Here is a 20,898-nt window from a genome sequence, read left to right on the forward strand (position 1 = left end):
ACTTTAAGGCTGCAAAATGTCAAATATTTGCAGATTGATTCAACAACTCAATAGCACTCCCTGCCTCCCTCTACTTTTTCAGTTTGGAAACAAAGTCCACCCACCCTGGTCATTTGCAAGGAAAATACAAGTTCCCATGTGGTGGATTCAGTGTAAAAGATAATTTCTTACAGTCATTCAAAAACATGAAAAGACTCTCTCAGCTCTTCCTCCTTATTTCTGAAAGACGTTTCTGTTAATAAGAGAACAAAAATTATACCTTTTTTTTTGTTTAAAGTTAAACAAGAAAAGAAAGAAGGAAAAGTGAAAGTATCAACCTTGATGTCCTTGATCAGCACTTAGTTGACAGTATAATACTGAATTCCGCCTTCAACCACTTGAGATAAAGATCTGTGCAAAAGCAAAACTGGGCCAATAAGGAATTAGTCTTCCATTTCCTACTAGTCTTCCAATTAGACTTTCCACGTACATTACAGGTATAGCTGTAGTCAGTCCTGTGCAATGCTAATGGGAATTTCTGATGAAACCATTCTCCCTCTGTAATTAAATCTCAAGGAAGAACATTCCCAAATGTATTTTATAGGAGTATAAAACATAGCTATGTCTGATGCCTTTTGGTTTTAAAGTATCTCACCTGTGCAGTGAGGTTCAGCTTACACAGTGGACAAAACTGATTGTATAAACACCTCCTGCAAACCCAGAGATCCAGGCAAGGAAACCCAAAGAGCTACTGAACAGACCAGATGCAGATATTGTCTATAGCTTAGGGTGTGCTGAATTTCCCTCTGGACTCTATTGACCAGCCTGGCTAGATCACCATGGATTGTAACAGAGCCTTAACAAGAACTTCCCATACAGACAGGGATTTTGACATTTGTTTGCTTTGTTGCAAAATCACGCTGTAAAGTGTCCAAGAATTTTCCACTCAGAAGAGGAAGACACAGCAGGAACTACCACCACCTTGTCAAAAACCTCTCAAAAAAGCCCACATTGCCTCCTGCCGAGCCACTGGGAATTCCTACTTCAGGCTGGGTGCTCAAATTGTGCACATCTCCCATCTTCGCTCTGCTCTGCCACCACTGTCTGTGTGTTGTGTTACATTCCTGCAAACACAAGTGCCAAATCCCAGACACCTTCCCAAGCCCTGTTCCCCAGCTTCATACTGGTAGAGGAAGACACCTACCTAACAGATATAAGTAGGAAGTGAAGACAGAGTGCAAATTGACAAACATAAACCACTGCTTCAGAACTAAAATCTGACCAGAAAACATGGGCAAATTTTGCCTGTGTGCTGTTTTTCCAGGACCCTAGAAAAATCTTCAGTCCAGGCAAGTCCATTTTAACATCTAAACCCTCTAAAACTGGAGAAGAATGCAAAAATAAAAGCCAAGGTCCAATATATGAATACAACTATCTATGTTTTTAGCATACCAGGCAATATTCTTCCAATAAGAGCATCTAGCAACCAGAAGGACTCCTCTTCATTCTTTGTAATAAGAATCAGGTATCCAGCAATGAAGTTCATGCCCTGAAACAGAAAAAAGAGTTTTATGTACACATTTATCTTAACAGCTTCCAGTTCATTTCTTTTGATTAAGGGCTAAGTTACTGCAGTTCTACAAAGTGTGTATATTAAGTAAAATCTAATAATGGAGGCCACTGGTTGAGTAACCTGTTAAACCCGCATGACAACAGCTAACAAGAATTATTAACAAAGATCAAGGAGAGGAAAATTAAAAGTTTAGTAGTCTACACTTTACTTTCAATTTTCCTTTTTTTTTTTGTAATTCCAAAGCCCTGGCCCAGTGTAACTGAAAACTGCTTTGATCAGAACCAAAACACAGCTGTATTAGATGAGCAATACAAACACAACACACCTCACCTGCAGGTAGACAGTGAGGCTACAGGAGGAGAATGCCTGACGCAAACACTCTTTAAACTTGCAGTTCCAGCAGCTTTTACAAGCTGTTGCTGCTTAAGTCATCCAAAGGCTGTCTACAAACCACTTGCTCCAGTACATATAATAACACTTATCCTCTGAGGAAACCAAACATGTAAAGAAACCACATAAGGTTTTTTTAATCTTCTTCTTTCATTAGCCCATTAAACAGTTAATGTACCAAAACATTTTAGGAACAATTGGACATGTACTTTGAGTAGAAGCTACCATGGTTTAGAAGTTGTGTATGAGTTATGTTGTGTATAACCACCTCTACATAGGAGCCTGACACTTGCAAAAGTGAGTCTTCATAATTCTACCCCTTTTGTTATTATAAAAATATTAAAATTATATTTTAATAAATACATCTTACTGACAATAATAAAAATCACTCATCTGTTGAAGAATGGGAGTAAGCTGCTTGGGATACACAAAAAGGTTTTTTTAGTGACTTCAGTGTAGGTTTAAGTCCATCTAAGTATCCTTCTCTCCAACTTTGGAGCAGTTGTATTTACTGTACTAACTTTCTCAACTAACAAGAGGTATATGTTAGCACACATATCCTTGCTGAGGAAGGGGAGGAAAAAGGAGAGGACTTAAGTGAACTGAAAACATGTTCTGCTTATGACAATTCCCGCTTCTTAATGATCCTTAAAGATAGACGCTTTTTTCCTTGACTGTCAGACTGTCATGAATCAGCTTTTATCTTCTTTGTGTCCCACAGGAAACTTTGCAGTACTTGACAGTGACAACAGAAGCTTTTCTGAGCTGCCATCAAAGCAGTATAAGGTTGAACTTCAAAGAAATTTTCTTCCTACTTGCCTTATCTATACTGGGAGACTGGCACCAAATAAATGCTACCAGCCCCCAACATGATGTCACATTAATGTTGGTCTTTCTGTATTTTGAAAAACATGACAGTGAAAACAAAGGAAATTGAGATCTCATGATGCTTTGTACATACGAAGGACCGTTTTGGGAAAGATGGCAGGAGGGAGGAAGTGGGAAAGGCAAACTCACTTCCTCTCCAAAGCAACTAATCTTGGTATAACCATGCATGATAAAATATTTATTTTGCAGCTAACAAATGGGACCAAATATGATCAAGCTAGCTATGAAAACAGCCATGGAGTAACTCACAGGGATATTTGAATTTGCCTGAAGCAATTCATACCCCACTCCCCTCCCCCAGGGCAATTTTAAAAACAGAAATAGTTTGTGGATGTGCTTCTGAAAAACACACATTCAAATGGACAAGAACAATTACCATGCTGAAATGCAGTACTGTCTAAAGAACAGTGATTACATACCTGACAGTATCCTACTGCTTTATTATGATGCCCATATGCCACCAACACGTTGTAGAGTGAATGCTGCAAACATGGATCAGCGGTTTTGCGGAATTTTACGTTATCTGGAAATGTTCTGTTCATGTCTAGACAAAAGGAAAAAAAGACCAAAATTAAGAGCTGTTCCCTCTTTCACATTCCAAATAACTTCTACAGCTCTTCTGAAGTACAACTGAAGCTTCACTATGGTGCATTGAACTGTTGTTTGGGTGGATTAATTTTAAGAAACAGCTTTACTTCCATTTTGGCTAAAAGGGCACTTGCATTCAAGGATAATCCATTCCTAGAAAGAATAATCCTATTAGTGTACAGAAACCAATTTCAAGCAGGCCTAAAGAAATTCTCCTGCAGATTGGACTCTCTCAACATTTGACTGCAAAGGCTTAAATGAAAGCAAACCAGGTATTTAGACTGACAGGAACAACACACGCCAAAGGTATCAAGTCAAGAGGTATGAAATGAGCTGTGCTTCTGGGAAAGTATAGTCTCCCAACAAATCAGATGAACTTGCAATTGATTTATTCATTGAACTGCTACCAAACTCCCAAACGGCTAAAAAACCAGTCCTGTTCCTGCAACTGGTGACTTCCACTTAAAAATCACTTTTTAAAAGTTAATTTTTCTCCATGATGTGACCATGAGAAGAGTTGTCTTCATTGGTGCAAGACCATAGAGAAGGAGAGCCATTTTTAATATCCAAACAGCAGAGCACATTCTTACATGCTTCAATCTCAGTCCTTACCAAGTAAGGATTATGCAATTACTGACATTGCCAACCATTAATTTCTTTCAGACCTAACCTGAACAGTAGGACTAATCTCTTCTTACAAAGGTCTAAAAATTAGACATAGAAGTTTGAGCTACTCACTCCAAAACACCCTTTAGTTGTTGGAAAGAAACAGGCAGAGTTAATTTTTGGCCTGTTTCAGTCTACAAGGGAGAACCCAAGGTCACTAGTCCAGACTTGTGCATTTGATTTTTGAACAGGATTTTTCTCCCCAACTTAAACTTCTAAATGTAACTTTGGAGATTTTCAAAACCCAAGAGTTATTAATAAAATATGAATAGTTGCTTGGGTTATATTTAACAACAACAAAACTAAATTGGGTTAAAGTTAAAAACAAAATTCAGGAACAGTACACCTCTGTACAGATCTCCATGTCCTAAGAATTATCACTTCTTATCACCCTTCTCCGGCATAAAGGAAGAAGTCTGTTACAGCTTTGACACAAAGTTTAGCTGGAAGCAACCAAAGGAAGAAAGCTCCCCAAAATCACGAGGAGTGTAATGGAAGTCACAAGCATTAAGATGTTGTCACACTAATCTCTATTTCTTCCTTTTTGAAGTGAACAAATAATTTACAAGAAAATATTTCACTTCACCTCTCATGTGACTGAAAAGAAAAACACAAGGAAAAAGACAACATTTTAAGAGGATCTGAACAACAAACAGTTACAGGATAAATAGATTTGTTTTGTTTCTTCTTGGTAGGAATAGCAGCATAGTATTTGCATAATAAAATTAACTGTTTATTAAAGTATATGCTGGGTGCTACAGAAAAGACTAATTTTAACATTTTAGCCATGGCTCTTCTCCTCAGCTATACAGACCAAGGGTGAGGGGGGAGTACAAAAAGTCCGTCACATACAGAGCAGAGACTACTCAAACTGAACTCATCTGTCATTTTACAACCTGAGGAAGGCTTCCAGTTGAGAGAATCAGCTCCAACTTGCTTTCTGATTGCAGAGCATGTTTTTCCCACAAGGACTGGAGAAAGCCTTCCCTAGTTTTATGAAGGATTTAAAATATTCCTTTATATTTAGTAACAGTATTTTAGTTTAGGGACAGAGAGAAAAACAAGATACAAGAGCTAGAAGGCTTTATCCTTAACAGAAGATACAGGGCATGGTCTCACAGGTGCACACAAACCAATACTGTAAGACAACGGTCAGAGATGACTTGTGGCAAACGGCAGGAGCGTGCGAGAGCTGTTCATTTGGCTTCAGCACTTACACACACTTTACTACACCTGTTCCAGAGGTGACTTCCAAACACCACCTCCTCACACTCTGCACAGCCTACCCGCCCACCCTCTGACTTGTTAGCCACTGATCTGCTTCATTCTTAATAGACATTGGTGTCCAAAGGAACACAGCCTCAAACAGAGAAATGAACATTAGAACTTTATACCGCTAGATAAATCCCCAAATTACAACTATCATGTCATTGTGTGTAGATCTACTGCTTATAAACAACTTAAGTATGGGAGCACAGAATTAGGAAGAAGGCCGCAAAGAAGGTCAGATATGTCTCAGAAACTCTGCAAACATCAGATAACCTGAGACTAGGAAAAACATTCTGAGGAAGTACCACTACACACTTTACTCCTCCAGTTCTCCCTTTAGCTGTTCTGGTTGACCAAAGACCAGAGGAGGCAGCCATTTGGATATGACCTGATATGGCTCCTCTTACAGAGAGCCAGAAGACCTCACACTGCTATTCCCCTTCCTCTTGCATGGTTAAATGCCCTAAACTCATGTGAAAATTCCCAACCTTCACTAATTGTTTAACATTCAGAGAAGCTTATTAGTGCTTTGATAATAAAATATTCCCTGTCTCCAGTGAAATGGCAATGACCATTGTTTGAATTACTTTTTTGAACCCATCATAAACTCAACTAGGATCCTACAACTACCATCACACAGTCAGATCCTTATGTCAGCAGTCACACAGCACAGTACAGGCTCAGAGGATTCTCTGATAAATATCAGACCTTGGGTTTCACAGCCCCTACAACTCCTCCTCATGAAACACATAAGTGGAAATGCCAATATTAGCTGCACAGACACATCTACTCTGAAATTCAATGGCCCAGCCTAAGGGGAGATCACTGCAAGGAAGACATGACAACTTACCCCCCAGCCTTTTTGTAACCAGGACATAACTTTGAATTAGAAGGACAGACACTTTTTATCCTGCCAACATCATTTCTCCTACTAAACTTTACTATAATAGGACATGAACAACAAAGAATAGTAGGAACGCATGCCATTCTAAATGTGCACATAAATTAAGACATGAAAATTTCCATCAAAATTTAAAGACCTGCATTCTCCACACTCTTGTTTTTATGCTTGGAATATGAAGCCTGCTCTCTCCTATATTTCTCTTTTTTTAAAAAAAAATGTTCAAACAGCAAATACTATATAAAAAAAAAAGAAATCAGCAATATGGAAGTTAAAGGGCAAAACTGGTGAAAGAACAGATTAAAGATTTAATTAGCTGAAAGACTTCTGTTGCTATTACTAATCAGACTTTTCTTTAAAGATTAGACCACTTCTTTACACAGTCTACCTTGCCTTTTTTAACCTTATTAACCCCATTAATGACTCTCCCATATGGAAACCAGTCCCAAACATACATGAATATTGTTGGGAGCTTCTGGGCACATAAACGAAACAGGACAACACTGGCTCTTACACATTTTAAATTGAATTTGAAATTAAGTCTTTCACTGACCTTGTCCTCCTGCCCCTCCCCTGGAAAAAAAAGTGTTGTTGCTGTTCCCTTGTTTTTAAACCACAGCATTGTGCTGGGCTGTAACTTTACAGCTAGAATGTGGGACTAAACACAGCACATTTGTGTGAAAATTTTGGAAACTGCAACCATGAAAAGTGAACAGCAGTAGGATTCCACATCTTACCTTAGTCTACTGTTAAAGACAACTACAGTAATGGGAAACTAAGAGGCAAAACCAAAATCAGTGTCAGACAATAATTCAAACTGAAACAGTTCTCAGCTAAATCGCACTATAAAATTTGCACACTCATCAGGAGCACTGAATTCATTAAATACATTAAACACAAAGTTTGCATTCACCTTAAGTACTTTCCTCCTTCCATCACTTCTATGTTCACGTTGTTTCTTCCTTTCTAAAGGGAAATCTACCACTCTGGAGTTTGAGGCCCTCATTTTATTTTTACCCCCTTCAATAAAATCTTACAAGCTGTTTTTCTTTATATTTTCCCTCACTTTAAATTTTCTCTTCTGCAGTTTTCCAATCAATGCACTAGCTCTTCCAAAAGTCTCTTTCCTCAATAGTTCACAAACAGATCTTTATCTTCTTCCAATATTTTTCCTCCCCCACAAAAATATTTTCATTTCATTTTAACCTGTGCAAAAAACCACCTACCGACACAACATCACCCTTCATGTCTTTGTCTAGTACTGGAAAAGAAATTGTTTTCAACTCTGCTGCAGCAATTGTATCCCAACTGAATAGTCTGAACCTTCTCGAGGCCCTTACCGAGGCTGACTTTAGAAAGTCATCTTAGTAGCTCTCTCTGTATTCATAGTTAGAGCTCTACTGTTTCAAATCCTGAGCAGCACATAAGGCTGGCTAGTCTTCATATTCATAGGAACATGAAAGTTTATGCTCCAAAATGCCTTACTAAGGCGTGTAGTCCCAAAAGCCCAAAGTGCTGCTTGTTGCAGGGAGAGGCAGAGAAGAAACTCAGCATAAACCAAAAGTGTTCAGATGATTATCCTAATTCAAATAAAAATCCATACAGCCCAAACTTTAAATACCTGGGTTTTGCAAGAGGAAGAAAACAACTGTACCTGCCATTCTAACCAAACCACCTCAGCATTGTCCTTGTCTGGAGCGCAGCCCAACCTCTTGATTTATTAACTGGGCAATTCAGCCAACATCAGCTTCTCTATAAAAGCTCTGCTGTAGCAGGTTGACTAGTTTCAGGACAAACATCACTTACATCAAACCTCTACTTCCTTGCCCTTACCTGCTGCCTCTTTTTACTCCCAGTGGCTCAGTCTAAGGTCTGGTTGCCCTTATTCCCTGTCACCAGTATTGGCCACTGATCAAAGTTCACAGAAAGCGCACATGAAACTGGATTAGTACAGGAGGGGTATTCCACCTCCTCCACTTCTCCCAGGGATTTGCATTTAGTGTTTAGTATTTTGTGTACCAGGTGGATTCCTCCACCTGTCATTTTACCAAATTCCCTCTTAAACTAGTTCATGCTTCTTGTAATCTCCGCAGCACAGTAACAAATACCACAAGGCAGTGATATGGCAAATTTCATTGTATCCTTGGTTCCTAAGTTACGAGAAACAAATAACAATTGCTCCCCATTCATCCTCTTTGCACCATTTATAATTCATATAAATCTATTAACAGCTTTTTCTTAGCAGTCTTTTTCCTCAAGCTGAAATCCTAGCATATTCCACCTGTGTCATATGGCCTGTGTACCACACCTTCAACAATCCCTGCTGCTTCTCCAGTATCCTACTGGAAAAGAAATATGGAGAAACAAACTCAAAGGCAGGTCTCATGGCACAAAGTTATAACTCTTCAATCACTTAGGACATAATACTGTTTTCTAGTTTGTTCCTTCCCAAATAATTTCTAATCTTCCTTAAATGCATTCCTTAATGCTTTTAACCACATGATGAACCTGGAGAGATCTGTGCTGGTAAAGAGCTTATGGCTAATCTAATTTACATTAATTCAGCACTTAAATCACTACTACAGAAACATTAAGTTTTCCATGACATAACTTGATCTCTAACATTTAGGACATAGGATGGGTGACATGGATAAACTGTATTATCAAGACAATAACCTGTTTTGATTGCTTCAAGCAGCTTGTCATTCTTCTCTCCTTCAAGCAGCCTGTAGTAATATCCAGGGTTTTGTTCCATGTTGGTTTGGGCCCCACTCACAATCATCCAGATCAGTGCACGGTGTTCATTGGGGATGCCTTTCCTGATATATCTCTTCACTGCAAAACAAGAAGTTTGGTTTTGTTTGTTCCTTTTTTAAATAAACAAAAAAATCCAGCTGTATCATTCTTTTGGAAATGAGCAACCAAAAGTTAAGAAGTCATAGGAAAACTCTTGATTAGAGATTATTATGTTTTCTTTCCTATGCTACCATTAAGGACAAGCATTTACTTCTCAGCTGCATAGTACAGTTTAGATTCACTACTAAATTCCTGTCACTCAGACTCCCCACACAGATCTCCAGACTCAGGCTCTCCTTCCTCCTCTCTTCCCCCACTAGAATTTTTAATCCTTTCCTCTTCTTCTTCTTCCTTTCTGGATGGAGATTTGAACAGCAAAGTTTGCCCTTGATCTTTGTTCTTTTTCATTCAGACGAGTACTGATTTTTCCTACGTTACCAGTGGCCTCTGACATGACAGCTCTTTCCTTTTAGTTATGCTCTAGTATCAATCGCTATGTTAACTCACCCCAGGGTTTCAGCTTAGCATCTCACCACTGAGATCATGGCTGAAACTGAGGAATATGAAATATGTGCCTGCTGTTTAAAGGACCCCTTGGAAGAACCGGAGATGTGAGTGAGCAGCAGATGATTTTCCCTGGAATAACCGGCGAACTCTTTTCAAATCTAAAGTAGCTCTTATCTCCTGCATCATATTCATCATTAGGGTGTGCTTTAGGTTTTTTTAAAGCTGATGATTCAGTCTAAATAACTGGGATGCAAGATTACAGGAAGAAGCATCAGGCTAATGATACCCAAAGCAGCTTCCTCCTGGGAATGGTATGAAAAATATTAATATGGAGCCAATGCTGCTCATTGGTACATAATCCTAAATCAGCATTACCTCTTCTGACAAAAAAAGAGCAGCTGAATGTTTGAGATTTTCTGGGTTTTTTTCAGGGAGAATAAAATGATAAAGCAACCAGACATTTCCTACTAAATGAATGAGACATTATGAATTAAAGCATCAACTTCTCGTCCCTAACTTCAATGAGACTCAAATGAGAGTTGGGACTTTTATTACACACACAAAGTATCATTACCTAGCCAGGTTTTATCCAGTCATGAAGATCTGTAAGTCAAAGTAAATGCTGCCTAAATTAAAGGCCTTAAAAACAGCAGACTTAAACAAGGTTTTACAACTCAGACAGACCTAAATACATTCCATCTAATTGCAGCCACCTCTCCTTTAGGAAACAAAGCTGCTTCCCCAGTGTCAACAGATAAATCTATGCACATATAATGGGCATTTCACCCACCTAAAATCTGGTACTTTCCCTCAAAGAAATAAATTTGTAATAAACACTTGGTCTTCAGGGTAGTTTTTGTTTATCTTTTTGATAAGGATCTATACTATGGGTTACAGTCTCTACTATTGCAGCTGTAAAGTAACTTTAACTACAACCTTCTTTCAGACAGACTGGAAATAACTCACTTGTTTCCATGGTGGCTCAATAATTCTCATATCATCTTTTTTTACAAGTTTTTGAACTCTAATGCTCAAGAAATCCTATAGATGGATATAGCAAATATAGGAATGAGTATGAAGAACCAGTCCCATTTAGGTTAACAAGAACAGACATTCAGATGACCTTGTAAATGTCTCTAGGAGCAAACTTACTGGCTAAAATACTGGATATGACCATATTTTAACACAAAATTCCAATGGTATTTTTTTCTGGAACAACTGTAAATTCTGGAAGCATAGCCAACATCCACATCCAACAACACACATTAAATTCAAGAGAAGCAGGGACAGTGGCACAAGGGGAAAGCAGCCCTGCAGCACAGCATACACTCTTTATTCCTCAGTGTCATCGTTCTCATGCTAATTGCCAGAAGCTTGTATCATCCCAAGTGACTACTGACCCAGCTCCCCCACTCCCTGAGGAATGGAAAAAGCCCTTTACGTGGTGCTTTTCATCCTCACACCATTATCATGCTTGCTAGAATCTGCAAACCGGCACACAGGAGCAGCAAAGCAGTTTTGAAAACAAGGACAGTTGCAATTTTATATATAAACATATTATTTATACATGTCATATTCTATGCACAAAACTGTGTTGTTTTATACAAATACATTCTTATGGTTTGCTTTTTTTCCCCACATTAACCTCAGGAACTGAAAAGCCCACAAAACTCAACTGCAGAATATCCTCCCACTCTAACACCTAAGAAGCTTTCACAGATGAAGCCGGATCGTGCATGAGTCTCCAGTCACGCATCCAATGCCAACTGTAAAGCAAGGGCTTGATCTCAGAAGCAGCACTGTTGAATAACACCCAGTCCTGAGTATCTGCACACAGAATCACACTCAGGACAACCAGAATGTACACAACATAATCTAAGTTTTAAAACACACACAGTAAAGAAATATTTTTATGTAAAATTTTTCCTCTGTTCATTAGGAACAGGGGCAATACGAAACATTAATTTTAAAGCAAAAAAACTCCTCTTTTAATAATCCAATTATCTCTGACACTTAGTGACAGTTTCACAAGTTTAGAGTCACACTTTTTGAATGTGTTTTTCTCGTCACAAGAAAAAACAGGTACATGATAGGGTAGTAGTCTAAAAGTGTTACTTTAGTCTAAAAGTAACTTCAAATATGCAGAAAATAACATTTTTCTAATACTGTGCACTACTTATAGTAGCAAGATATAAAAGTAAGTCACACCTGCCTGTCCTCATTTAATGGTAGAATATAAGAATTTTGATGGCTTCTACTTCTAGATAAAACTTGTATTTACCTTTTTGCCCCTTTAACATTGTTTCACTCTACAACACAGACTAGGTTTATGCAGCAAAAAACCCATTTTAAACAAAAGCTATCTCATCTTAAAAATATTAGAAGGGTGTCATCTTGAGAAGCATCTGCACTTATTACTTTTTCAGTTACTAACAATTACTGTTGCATGCTAAGGAAACAAACAAACAAACTTGGGCCCCAGAAGAATTCTACATAAGAACTGAAAATTTTATTTTATGAATACATCACAGAAGAAACAAAGCAGACTTGTGCCTGTAAACGTTCAAATTTCAGTCAAACACAAAAACGGATTTCTAAGAAGCTCCTTCCTCCAGCCCCTGGCTGGAACAGAAGTGCTCCTGTTAAAACCACTGTTTAGTACATTTACTTTCACCTTTCACTGTATTTTATCAAAGACCAGAAAGCATCTTCTGCTACTGGTCAGTTTTGACCAATCCACTTACAGCCAAATTCTGTCATGTGGCACAATTTTGGTCAGAATTAGGCTACTTTGAGCAATTATGTCAAACAGTTTGCTGCCCACTTGCAAGCAAGCCAGAGTAGAAAGCTGTATTTTGGTCCCATAAAGACAGCTGAATGGAGAAGAGAAAACATTAAGAGGATCTCAGTAGTGGCAGAGGGAGAGAGAAAGGAGGCAAGTGATGGATAATAACTAAAAGTTCTCATGTGCAGTGGAAACTACGTGAAGATAACAAGGGTAGAGGGAGAAAAAAAATACCAAAAAAATAACAAACAGACTGGAGAGTGAGTGAAAGGAACTGTCAGCCAAAATTCCCTGACCCACCCTGCCAGCAGGTTGTAATACAGAACAACAGGATACACTGCCTAATTACCATTGCTATAAACCTCCTCTAATTATTCTTCTTTATAGTAGAACAGAATTATATACATACATACCACACTGGATATGAGGCAAACACAGTAGCATGTGAACACGCCACATTTCCAAACTGGAAAATTAACACAAGTTCTCACTTCTTCCTGTTCACCCAGACAGAAATTATGAGGTTCTCTGTGTACAGACAAATGGGTGTGGAACTTCTGAGCTACCACATGTACAATGCCTCTCTCACGTCTGCTCATAGTAAGAGACTTTGAAACGGCCCTGATAGAACTCAAAATGGGATCACAAATACAGCTATTGCGTTCTGGGAGGGAAGTGGCAAATTAAATATTCTTCTCAGTTCTAGCTTATGGCAGAGCCAGCAGCTCCTGATCAAAGCTTCAGAGCAATCAAGGATTGGAGGAGGGAAATTCAGTGGATAACCAAGCAGACCTTCTGCTCTCCAACTGCCTGCGAGGAAATCACGGTAAGATCATCTTGCAGGATAAAGCACACACCTAAACAATTGCTTACACAATTCCATGTGCATATGCAATGGACTTTAATCTTAACACTGATATAAGAAGGAAAGTATTTTAAAAAATCAGTAATTGCACAGGTCAACCTTTCACTCTCCTCCAAGGTATCAGTTGAGGATAATGCGGGAAGCTGTTTGTAATAACTTTGAATCTACACTTGAACTACATTTCCTCAACATTGCTTATTCCTGTCACTCTCCTTAGAATTACATATTACATATGTACATGAGAATGCATAGCCTACAAATACAAGTATCTTTAGCAAAAGTTACCAATGTCACAGATGATGCACCAGACCACAAGGGTTTGTGAAATTCAAGAGCCACTGCCCATGTCCACCCAGTGGATTTACAGAATCCCCTTTATCACACAGAGCAGCCTGTTAAGAGACAATTAAAGCCAGGCTAAAGGTTACTGTCATTATGTGGCTGGTAAGGCAGCATGACCATCTGAAACTTGGTGGAGTTTGGGGCAAAGTTTTGGCTCCAAAATAAGACCAGAGGCATTTGCACCGTTTGTATCACAGTAACATTCTGTGCCTACACTGCTGGAACTGAGAACACAAAGAGAAATGAAATGAACTCACAGAAATTTCTAAAAGCTACCACTGTTACCATTAACACATTTTAAGAGGAGGAGATAAATCAAAACCTGAGATTATTTTTCCATAACAACTAGAAGACTAAGTTCTGCAGAATCTCAAAATCCTCACCAATTCAAAATACCACGAAGTTATCGCTATATTCAAACTTGATACCCCAAACAAAAACTTCTTTACATTTGTAAGAAAAATAAGATAGTAGAAGTAGATACTTTCTGGATAGCAGCATATGATCTAGCAGCTACAGCTCAAACCTACATTTTCTGGGATTTCTCAGACTTAAAATGGACATCTATACACAAAATACACTGTTACACTTAAAAACTCTCACTAGTTATCATCCCATTCCTGGTGCCAAGAAAAAAACCCCAAAAACCAAACCCATCAGAATCACCAATCAAAGTCTGCGCCTCGAGCACAGCTCTAAATATTTAGCTATGTTACAGTCAATGCCTGATTAACTTTCGCTTAGTTTTACTCACTTTTTCTTTAACATACTTATGGAGAACTCTGCCCAACTCCAAAAGACACCCAAAAGAAAGTAAGTTGAATAGCACCATTAAAAGCAAAATTTAGATGCTTATATGAAAACATAACGCAAAGAAAGAGTGTGAGAAAACCCCCACCCTTTAGTTCAACAGGACTCTCTGGCACCTTCTGATTCTTTCCATTTATTTCTACCTGTCTGTTTTTCAAGATTACTAGAAATTCATTACTAGAGATTTTCTTGCTTTTTGAAGCAGACATTAACACTTCATCAGCAGTGTATCCAATGTTGCATTAGCTCCCACATTCATTTTACTTTCTTCACTTTATAAGGCATTTATCATCACTTCTTACTATGCACCTTGTCAGCTGTGTGGTAAATGTCATTTTAGAAAACAAAGATAAGGAAAGCTAGAACATCTCAGCAATCTAAAGAACTGTTAAAGAGTCAGCACCTGAAAGCCCTAACATCCTGATCCCTAGAGTTCAAGAGAGCAGATTACAATACAACAAACAGCTGCAAAACAGCATCTTGAAGTGCCAGTGGCCATATCTGGGTTACAGATGTAATAAGATATTATAGCATATGCCAAAAAAGGATTACTCCTTTGTAAGCTTTAAATCAAATCCCTCTAACAACAGCATACCTGCTTATGTATTATCACTGTTTCCACTACCAGTTTTCACTTGAAGACAGAAATAGTATTTAACATCCCAAACCACAAAGCCATTGAATACCATTTATATTGGTTCCAACATAATGCACTTTTACCTATAAGCAGCCACAGCTCACCTTTTAAGCTCTTCTGTATACTGTTATTCCCCTTTAGGAGCTTGGACCATTTTATTGCTCTTCTAGTGAGTACCACTAGGTACCTGGAAAAGAATGCTTCATAGGATGCATAATCAAAGTCTTCTGGCCTTTCAAACCCATATGGATCAACCCTACAAAATAAAAAAGAATTCTTGTACATGTTTCAACATACCTACAGCTGAAAAAAAACATGCTCAAAACTCCCTCCTCCCAGCAAAAACCTATTTTACACAAACTATTACACTCCATTTAGCATATCAAAGGTGCTTAAGTACATTAATTTAAACACAAACTGTTCAATCAGTTTTACAGATTTCACTGCTTTTACAAGCAAGGAGTTTTTGGACCAGAGGATGTGTTGTCTGCAAAGTGACCCAAATTATGACCACACAGAAATCTGGGAGGAGTTTTCCTCCACAATACAGAGAAACAGTGGAAAAGCATGAAGGTATAGCATAACAGCTCCAATATGACCTCAGCTCTCTTTCCACACAGTTCTGCACAGAAAAGTGACAACAAATAGTGCAAGTTACAAAAATTATTTTTCAAATGGGTAATTTCTGAAATCTTCTTCGTGAAAATGTACGACTTGGAAAAAGAGACAAATCCTTGTATCAGTCCACCTACTTCATATGTGTACCAAAACCACTTATTATCTTTTACAATTTTTCACTGTACAGCACATTATCTCAGGCAGCACGACACTAACAGAGTTCAGAACTGCATGGCTGATTCTAAGATTGATATATCAAGTCACTTTGCTAAATTAGATTTATGGCAACTTCCCAGGGCGCTTTATACCTGCCAGCTATCACCATTACAGGACACTCACAGGCTCTGTAGAAGTTAAACAGGTAGAGGGGGTCTGTTCACTCAGAAAAGGTTTCAAGACAGTCTTCGGGGCTTAACTTCCTAAAACACTGCCCCTTTCATTCATGGAAAAGGAATTAGGCCATGGAGCAGCACTGACACAGCCTTGGGAAAACTGGCTCACGGGAGCGTCACAGGTAGTAAAGCATGAATCAGAAGAGGAACAATTAAATATTCAGACCTCAAATTGTCATTACCTAGTTGGCTGTTCAGAAAAGTCACCTTAGTATTCGTGTACTCCTCGTATCCGACACAAAAGTCGCAGGTGTAAAAGACATCGAGACCCCCGACACAGGTTTCTCATAAGACACAGAACGTGAAAACACCCAAAAAACCCCCCTAACACGTCAATGAACACACATCTCATATTTACGACTGCGACTGCCCAGGCAGCAAGCACAGATAAATATCATGCTCAACTCCGTTCCTGAGGTAGAAAGGCGAAACGAGTCAGGAGGCGAGGTTCTAAGGAAGCTGCCCTCCCTAACCTGCCGTCGGGCAAGGGAGGTTTCACGGTCGCTGCTCGGTGCCCTCCGCCGCGCCGCGGCCGGTTCGTGGGGGCTTCCCCTCCTCGCAGCCCCTCGGCCGCCCCTGGCGGCTCCGAGCGCTCAGGGCGGCACAGCTCGCCCTCCCTGCGCGGGTCACCCGGCTCCGGACCCACCGCCCGTCCCCCCGGCCCTACCTGTACGCCCAGTCCCGCCCGTCCTCTCGCCTGTCCATCGGCCGCCCGCGCTCGGCCCCCGGCGGGGCGGGCGCTCCCCAGGCCGAGCAGCGCCGCGGCCCGGCCCCGGACCGAGCTGCGCGCTCCCAAGTTCAACTCTCCTGCCGCCTGCGAGGGGCGGGGGCGGCCGCCGGGTCCCGCCTCCCGTGCCCGGGGCCGGGCGCCGGGCAGGGCAGCTCGAGCCCGCGGGGCTGGGCGGCGGCGGAGCGGCTTCCCTCTGCTCGGGCTGCTCGGCGAGGAGGTGCCGGTCTGGTTCTGACAGAGTTTTAGGTTTAGTGTATTTCACATTTCTCTCGTCTTTGAAAAAAAAAAATAATATTTTTTTTTTGGAAAAAAACCCCGAATGTCTCACTAATACAAAGTGAGAGGGGCTTCAGGTACGGCCCTTCAAACCAAAGGAATTTCCCCATAAGCAGTGAAGAGAAATCACCCCAAATCATCACAATCGTCCTTTTAATTTCCTTCAATTATTCATTTAAGTCAATGCTGTGTTATACGGAATCATAGAATATTCTGAGTTGGAAGGGACTCACGAGGACCACTGAAGTAAAACTCCCAGCCTTGCACAGGACAGCCCCAAGAATCACATCATATGCCTGAGAATATCATCTGAACGCTTCTTGAAGGCTGTCAGGCTTGGTGCTGTGACCACTTCCCTGGGGAATCTGTTCCTGTGCCCTGACACCCTCTGGGTGAAGAACCTTTTTCTAATAAACTGAAGTATTACCAACTTTAGCTTCTGCTGATCAGTTTCCACCATAAACTAACATTCACATGAATATGATTTAAATAATAAATGGCAGGTTGTCAAAAATGTGGAGTGATAATACAGAAAATTGTACCCAAAAATTGGCTTCCCCATTTCTAGAACCCACCTCTAAAACTAGCACACTGCTCTTATCTTCAGAGGTATCGAACAAAGCCCGAAACCCACAAGGACTCTGCCCTACCTGACTGCCAGCAGCTTAATTCATAACACACTGTGAAACAGAAGGGAGAGAGCAAAATTATATCCCTGCTTGTCCTTTCTGAATCAAGTCCTGACTTTGCACCCAGCAAAGTGCTTGGAAAATTACAGCTACTGCTGGAGAAACATTATCTTGTTCAGCCAGCAAGTAAGAGTTGCTGAAGACAACAGATGGGATTTCACAAGGGAGATCAACAGTTGTTGGAAGCTACCTTCTCCCTGTGGGATCAAAGGCAATCACCCACACAGAAATGTAAAAGTAGCTCGACTCTAATGGCAGGGAAAAAAGTATAGAGATTTGTACTTGGTTCAACTGCCATTGCAGTGCTGTAAAAGTTCGTGGTTGTTCAGCAAAACATAATTATTACCTTTTTTTGTGGGAAAATTCTGTGCTTCAGCAGGGCTAGGGCTTCTCCTGCTGGAGTGTGGTCCTGCTCAAATTACTGTGTGGCATCACAAACACGCTCGGGTACTGGCAGAACTGGAAAGTGATTACAAACCAGCCCAGGCAGAGCTGGCCGGTGCCTGTGCCAAGCCTGTGCTTGACTTCCCGCCAGCATTGCCTTGGTGGAGCGTAGGCAGAGGCAGGCTCTGCAAACAGCTCTGCCCCAGTGAATTGGTCACAGTCTCATAGAAAATCCTTGGCAGAGGTGTGAATAGGAGGCGATGCTGTCCCACAGAAGAGAAGAAGGAAGCCTCAGTTAACCAGAATATCTTCTCCCACAAATCCTGAAGCCACAGGCTTGTTTAGTAGCAGGGTTATACTTCACCTGACAAGGTTAAGCTCTTTGGTACATGTTCCTTTTAAAATGGATCCATCAAAGGTTTCCTGCAAACAGCACATTGTTTCTGTGATTAATTAAGAGTACATCTGCAGTGCATCAAGGGTAGCCTTGTGTATACCACAGTGCATTTTCACTGTTAGCAAGCCTCAAATGTTATATACAGTTTGTGTTGCTCTAACACTAGCAGAACAACTGAGTGGTTCACTCAGATTTATGCCTTTTACACACAAAGGCTCCCATTAAGAATACTTAGAATATTAATCGATTAATAGAAATAATTCTTAAATTTCAGCACAATAATTGGATCCCCATATTTTGTCTGATAATATGAGCCAGCCCACTGTCTGGCAAGAGATAATACCTTGGTTGTCCTTCACAGGGCATCAATGCTGCTCTCGTCTGGGCAAATGATATCATGTTGCTTTCAAAGGCATTCAAAGAAACTAGTGCATAAACCCTCAAATCTGAAAACTGCATGTGCTTGATGTTGTGATCAGCAGAAAAGGATACTGTTTACTTTTAATCCTTTACTTCTGAAGGAGGTAGTGACAGTGGCAGACTGCAAGAGGGCAGACTTAGCTGACATTCAGACCAGTGAAGCTCACAGTCTTCCTACCTGCCACCTAGTGCAAAGGAAACTACTTTATATAACTTCTCCCTTACCACCTCACCCCCTTTTTGCATCTGAACCTTATTCCTGAAGTTTTTGTTATGATGAAAGTGTTTGGTAGAAATTCCCATCCTGCTGCTGCCAGAGTGACTCCTTAAAATAGTGACTTCCCTTTAAGGGTAGGCATTTAGATGTGTTCCTTGCAAAGGCAGATGAAGACAGCAGAGAATGCTTCATGGGCTGAGGAATTCAAAGCTTTGCTTGTCTCATACCCTGTATTTTAATGAGCAAGGCTTCCCTTCTTATGTTTGCAGAGCAGTTTATAAATAACAATACCAGGAAGATTTTCAGCCTTATCAGGAATTAGTCTGAAGTGTCTTCACACCTCCCAAGGCTGTGAAATGTGTGCTACAACACCTATGCTTGATGTATCATCAGTGCTGAAATGTAGTCCAGCTTCTCACATACCACCCCACAGCTGTTGTTACTTTTAGGCCACAACTGGGGAAGGAGCGTCAGGAGAAACTCCTCCATAATATTTGTTCTTAAATGTATTTCTTCGGCTGCTTGTGGGGGCCATAAGGATTCTTTATCCATCCAAGAATGACAGAAATATATTTATTATTTTGTACATCATAAATGTGTTTAGAGTTTTTTTTCCTGACGTTCTTTTCTTCCTGACTCCAGGAAAGCCAAAGAATAGAAATGCGTAGGGGAACGAAAAGTGCTATAGGAGTGAGAAAGGATAAGGTGTACGTGGATATATTGTGCCTAATATTTTTAAAGCAGCATGAGTGAATCTGTTCATTATGAAATACCAGTGAGAAACACCATTTCCAGGCAAGGTAGCAGCTCTGCTTTTCCAGATCCAGACAGTAAGTTTTAAAAAAAAACCCTAACTACTCACAAAATGGTTAATAGCCACTGCTTAGAAAACACAAATACAGCAGCACTGGAGAAGAGATAAAAAGATAATTTTTCTCGCTACTGACTGGGTGTTGTAGTTTCCTAAGTGAGGGATGAAATTCCCACATCATATGTGGCTTCCCTAGCTCATGTGATTTGCCATACAGCCACTAATCTCTGTGTCTGTACTTAGTAAACCACAGCACCCAAGTATACCCTGCTTTGTTGGAGCTCAACTCTGCATCCATTTGGCTTGAGCTACTTTCCCATGACCTTAAATAAATCTGCTGCTCCATAGCTGGGGAAAACAGTTTAGATTAAGTGGATTTGGAGTACAGAATATCCAGTAAGAAGTAAACATATATGTATATATGTATATGTATATATATGTGTGTGTGTGCATATGTGTGTATATATATGCATACCTATAAATATATATATATTTTCTATATTCTAACCTGGGCACAATGTGCTCCAGGACTAGACAATTCATCTATCTAATAAGGTTAAGGAATGCCACCATCACACCCAGACACATTTGGTTCCTGTTACAACCAGCTACCTACCAAGTTTAGTCAACCTTCTCCTATGTATGGATTGAGGCTCTCAATCCATAATGAAATGTAATGAAATGCTGAACTTGCTCCATATTTTTGTCCCAGAAAATTGCACCATGCTTACATAATTGTAGTCTGCAGGCTTGATTAGAGCTGCTCATGTGAATTGTTCCAGCAGCAATCACTGAACTTTAGAACAGACTGCATAGCAAGAACAGAAATGTATTTTAAAAAGTTAAATTCCAGTATTCCCTGAAGGCTTCACAGTTTCATGTCTATTAAGGTTACTAGCTGTTAGGACAAGTCACGAATCCATGTGTAGTCTGGGAACTGCCAGTATTTTGATTATCCTCGGTATGAC

At 40.0% G+C, this 20,898-nt stretch overlaps 1 protein-coding gene across 2 annotated transcripts in view; it reads right to left on the reverse strand.

Moving 5' to 3' along the window:
• Positions 1-16,784, reverse strand: part of GRTP1 (growth hormone regulated TBC protein 1) — a 33,281-nt gene extending 16,497 nt beyond the window's left edge. The window contains exons 1-5 of one of the 2 annotated variants that reach the window (XM_029964809.1): positions 16,674-16,784; positions 15,101-15,252; positions 8,931-9,089; positions 3,250-3,374; positions 1,432-1,528 (exon numbers count right to left, since the gene is read on the reverse strand). In XM_029964809.1, the coding sequence (XP_029820669.1) occupies positions 1,432-1,528; positions 3,250-3,374; positions 8,931-9,089; positions 15,101-15,252; positions 16,674-16,711 (571 nt within the window). In that variant the 5' untranslated portion in view covers positions 16,712-16,784. The remainder of the gene's footprint in view (positions 1-1,431; positions 1,529-3,249; positions 3,375-8,930; positions 9,090-15,100; positions 15,253-16,673) is intronic. The other variant, XM_029964810.1, reaches the window with a different exon arrangement.
• Between the last annotated feature and the right edge of the window lie 4,114 nt (positions 16,785-20,898).

Source organism: Manacus vitellinus, unplaced genomic scaffold (assembly GCF_001715985.3).
Source record: "Manacus vitellinus isolate BGI_N305 unplaced genomic scaffold, ASM171598v3 scaffold_7_pilon, whole genome shotgun sequence".
In the NCBI taxonomy this organism is placed as follows: Eukaryota; Metazoa; Chordata; class Aves; order Passeriformes; family Pipridae; genus Manacus; species Manacus vitellinus.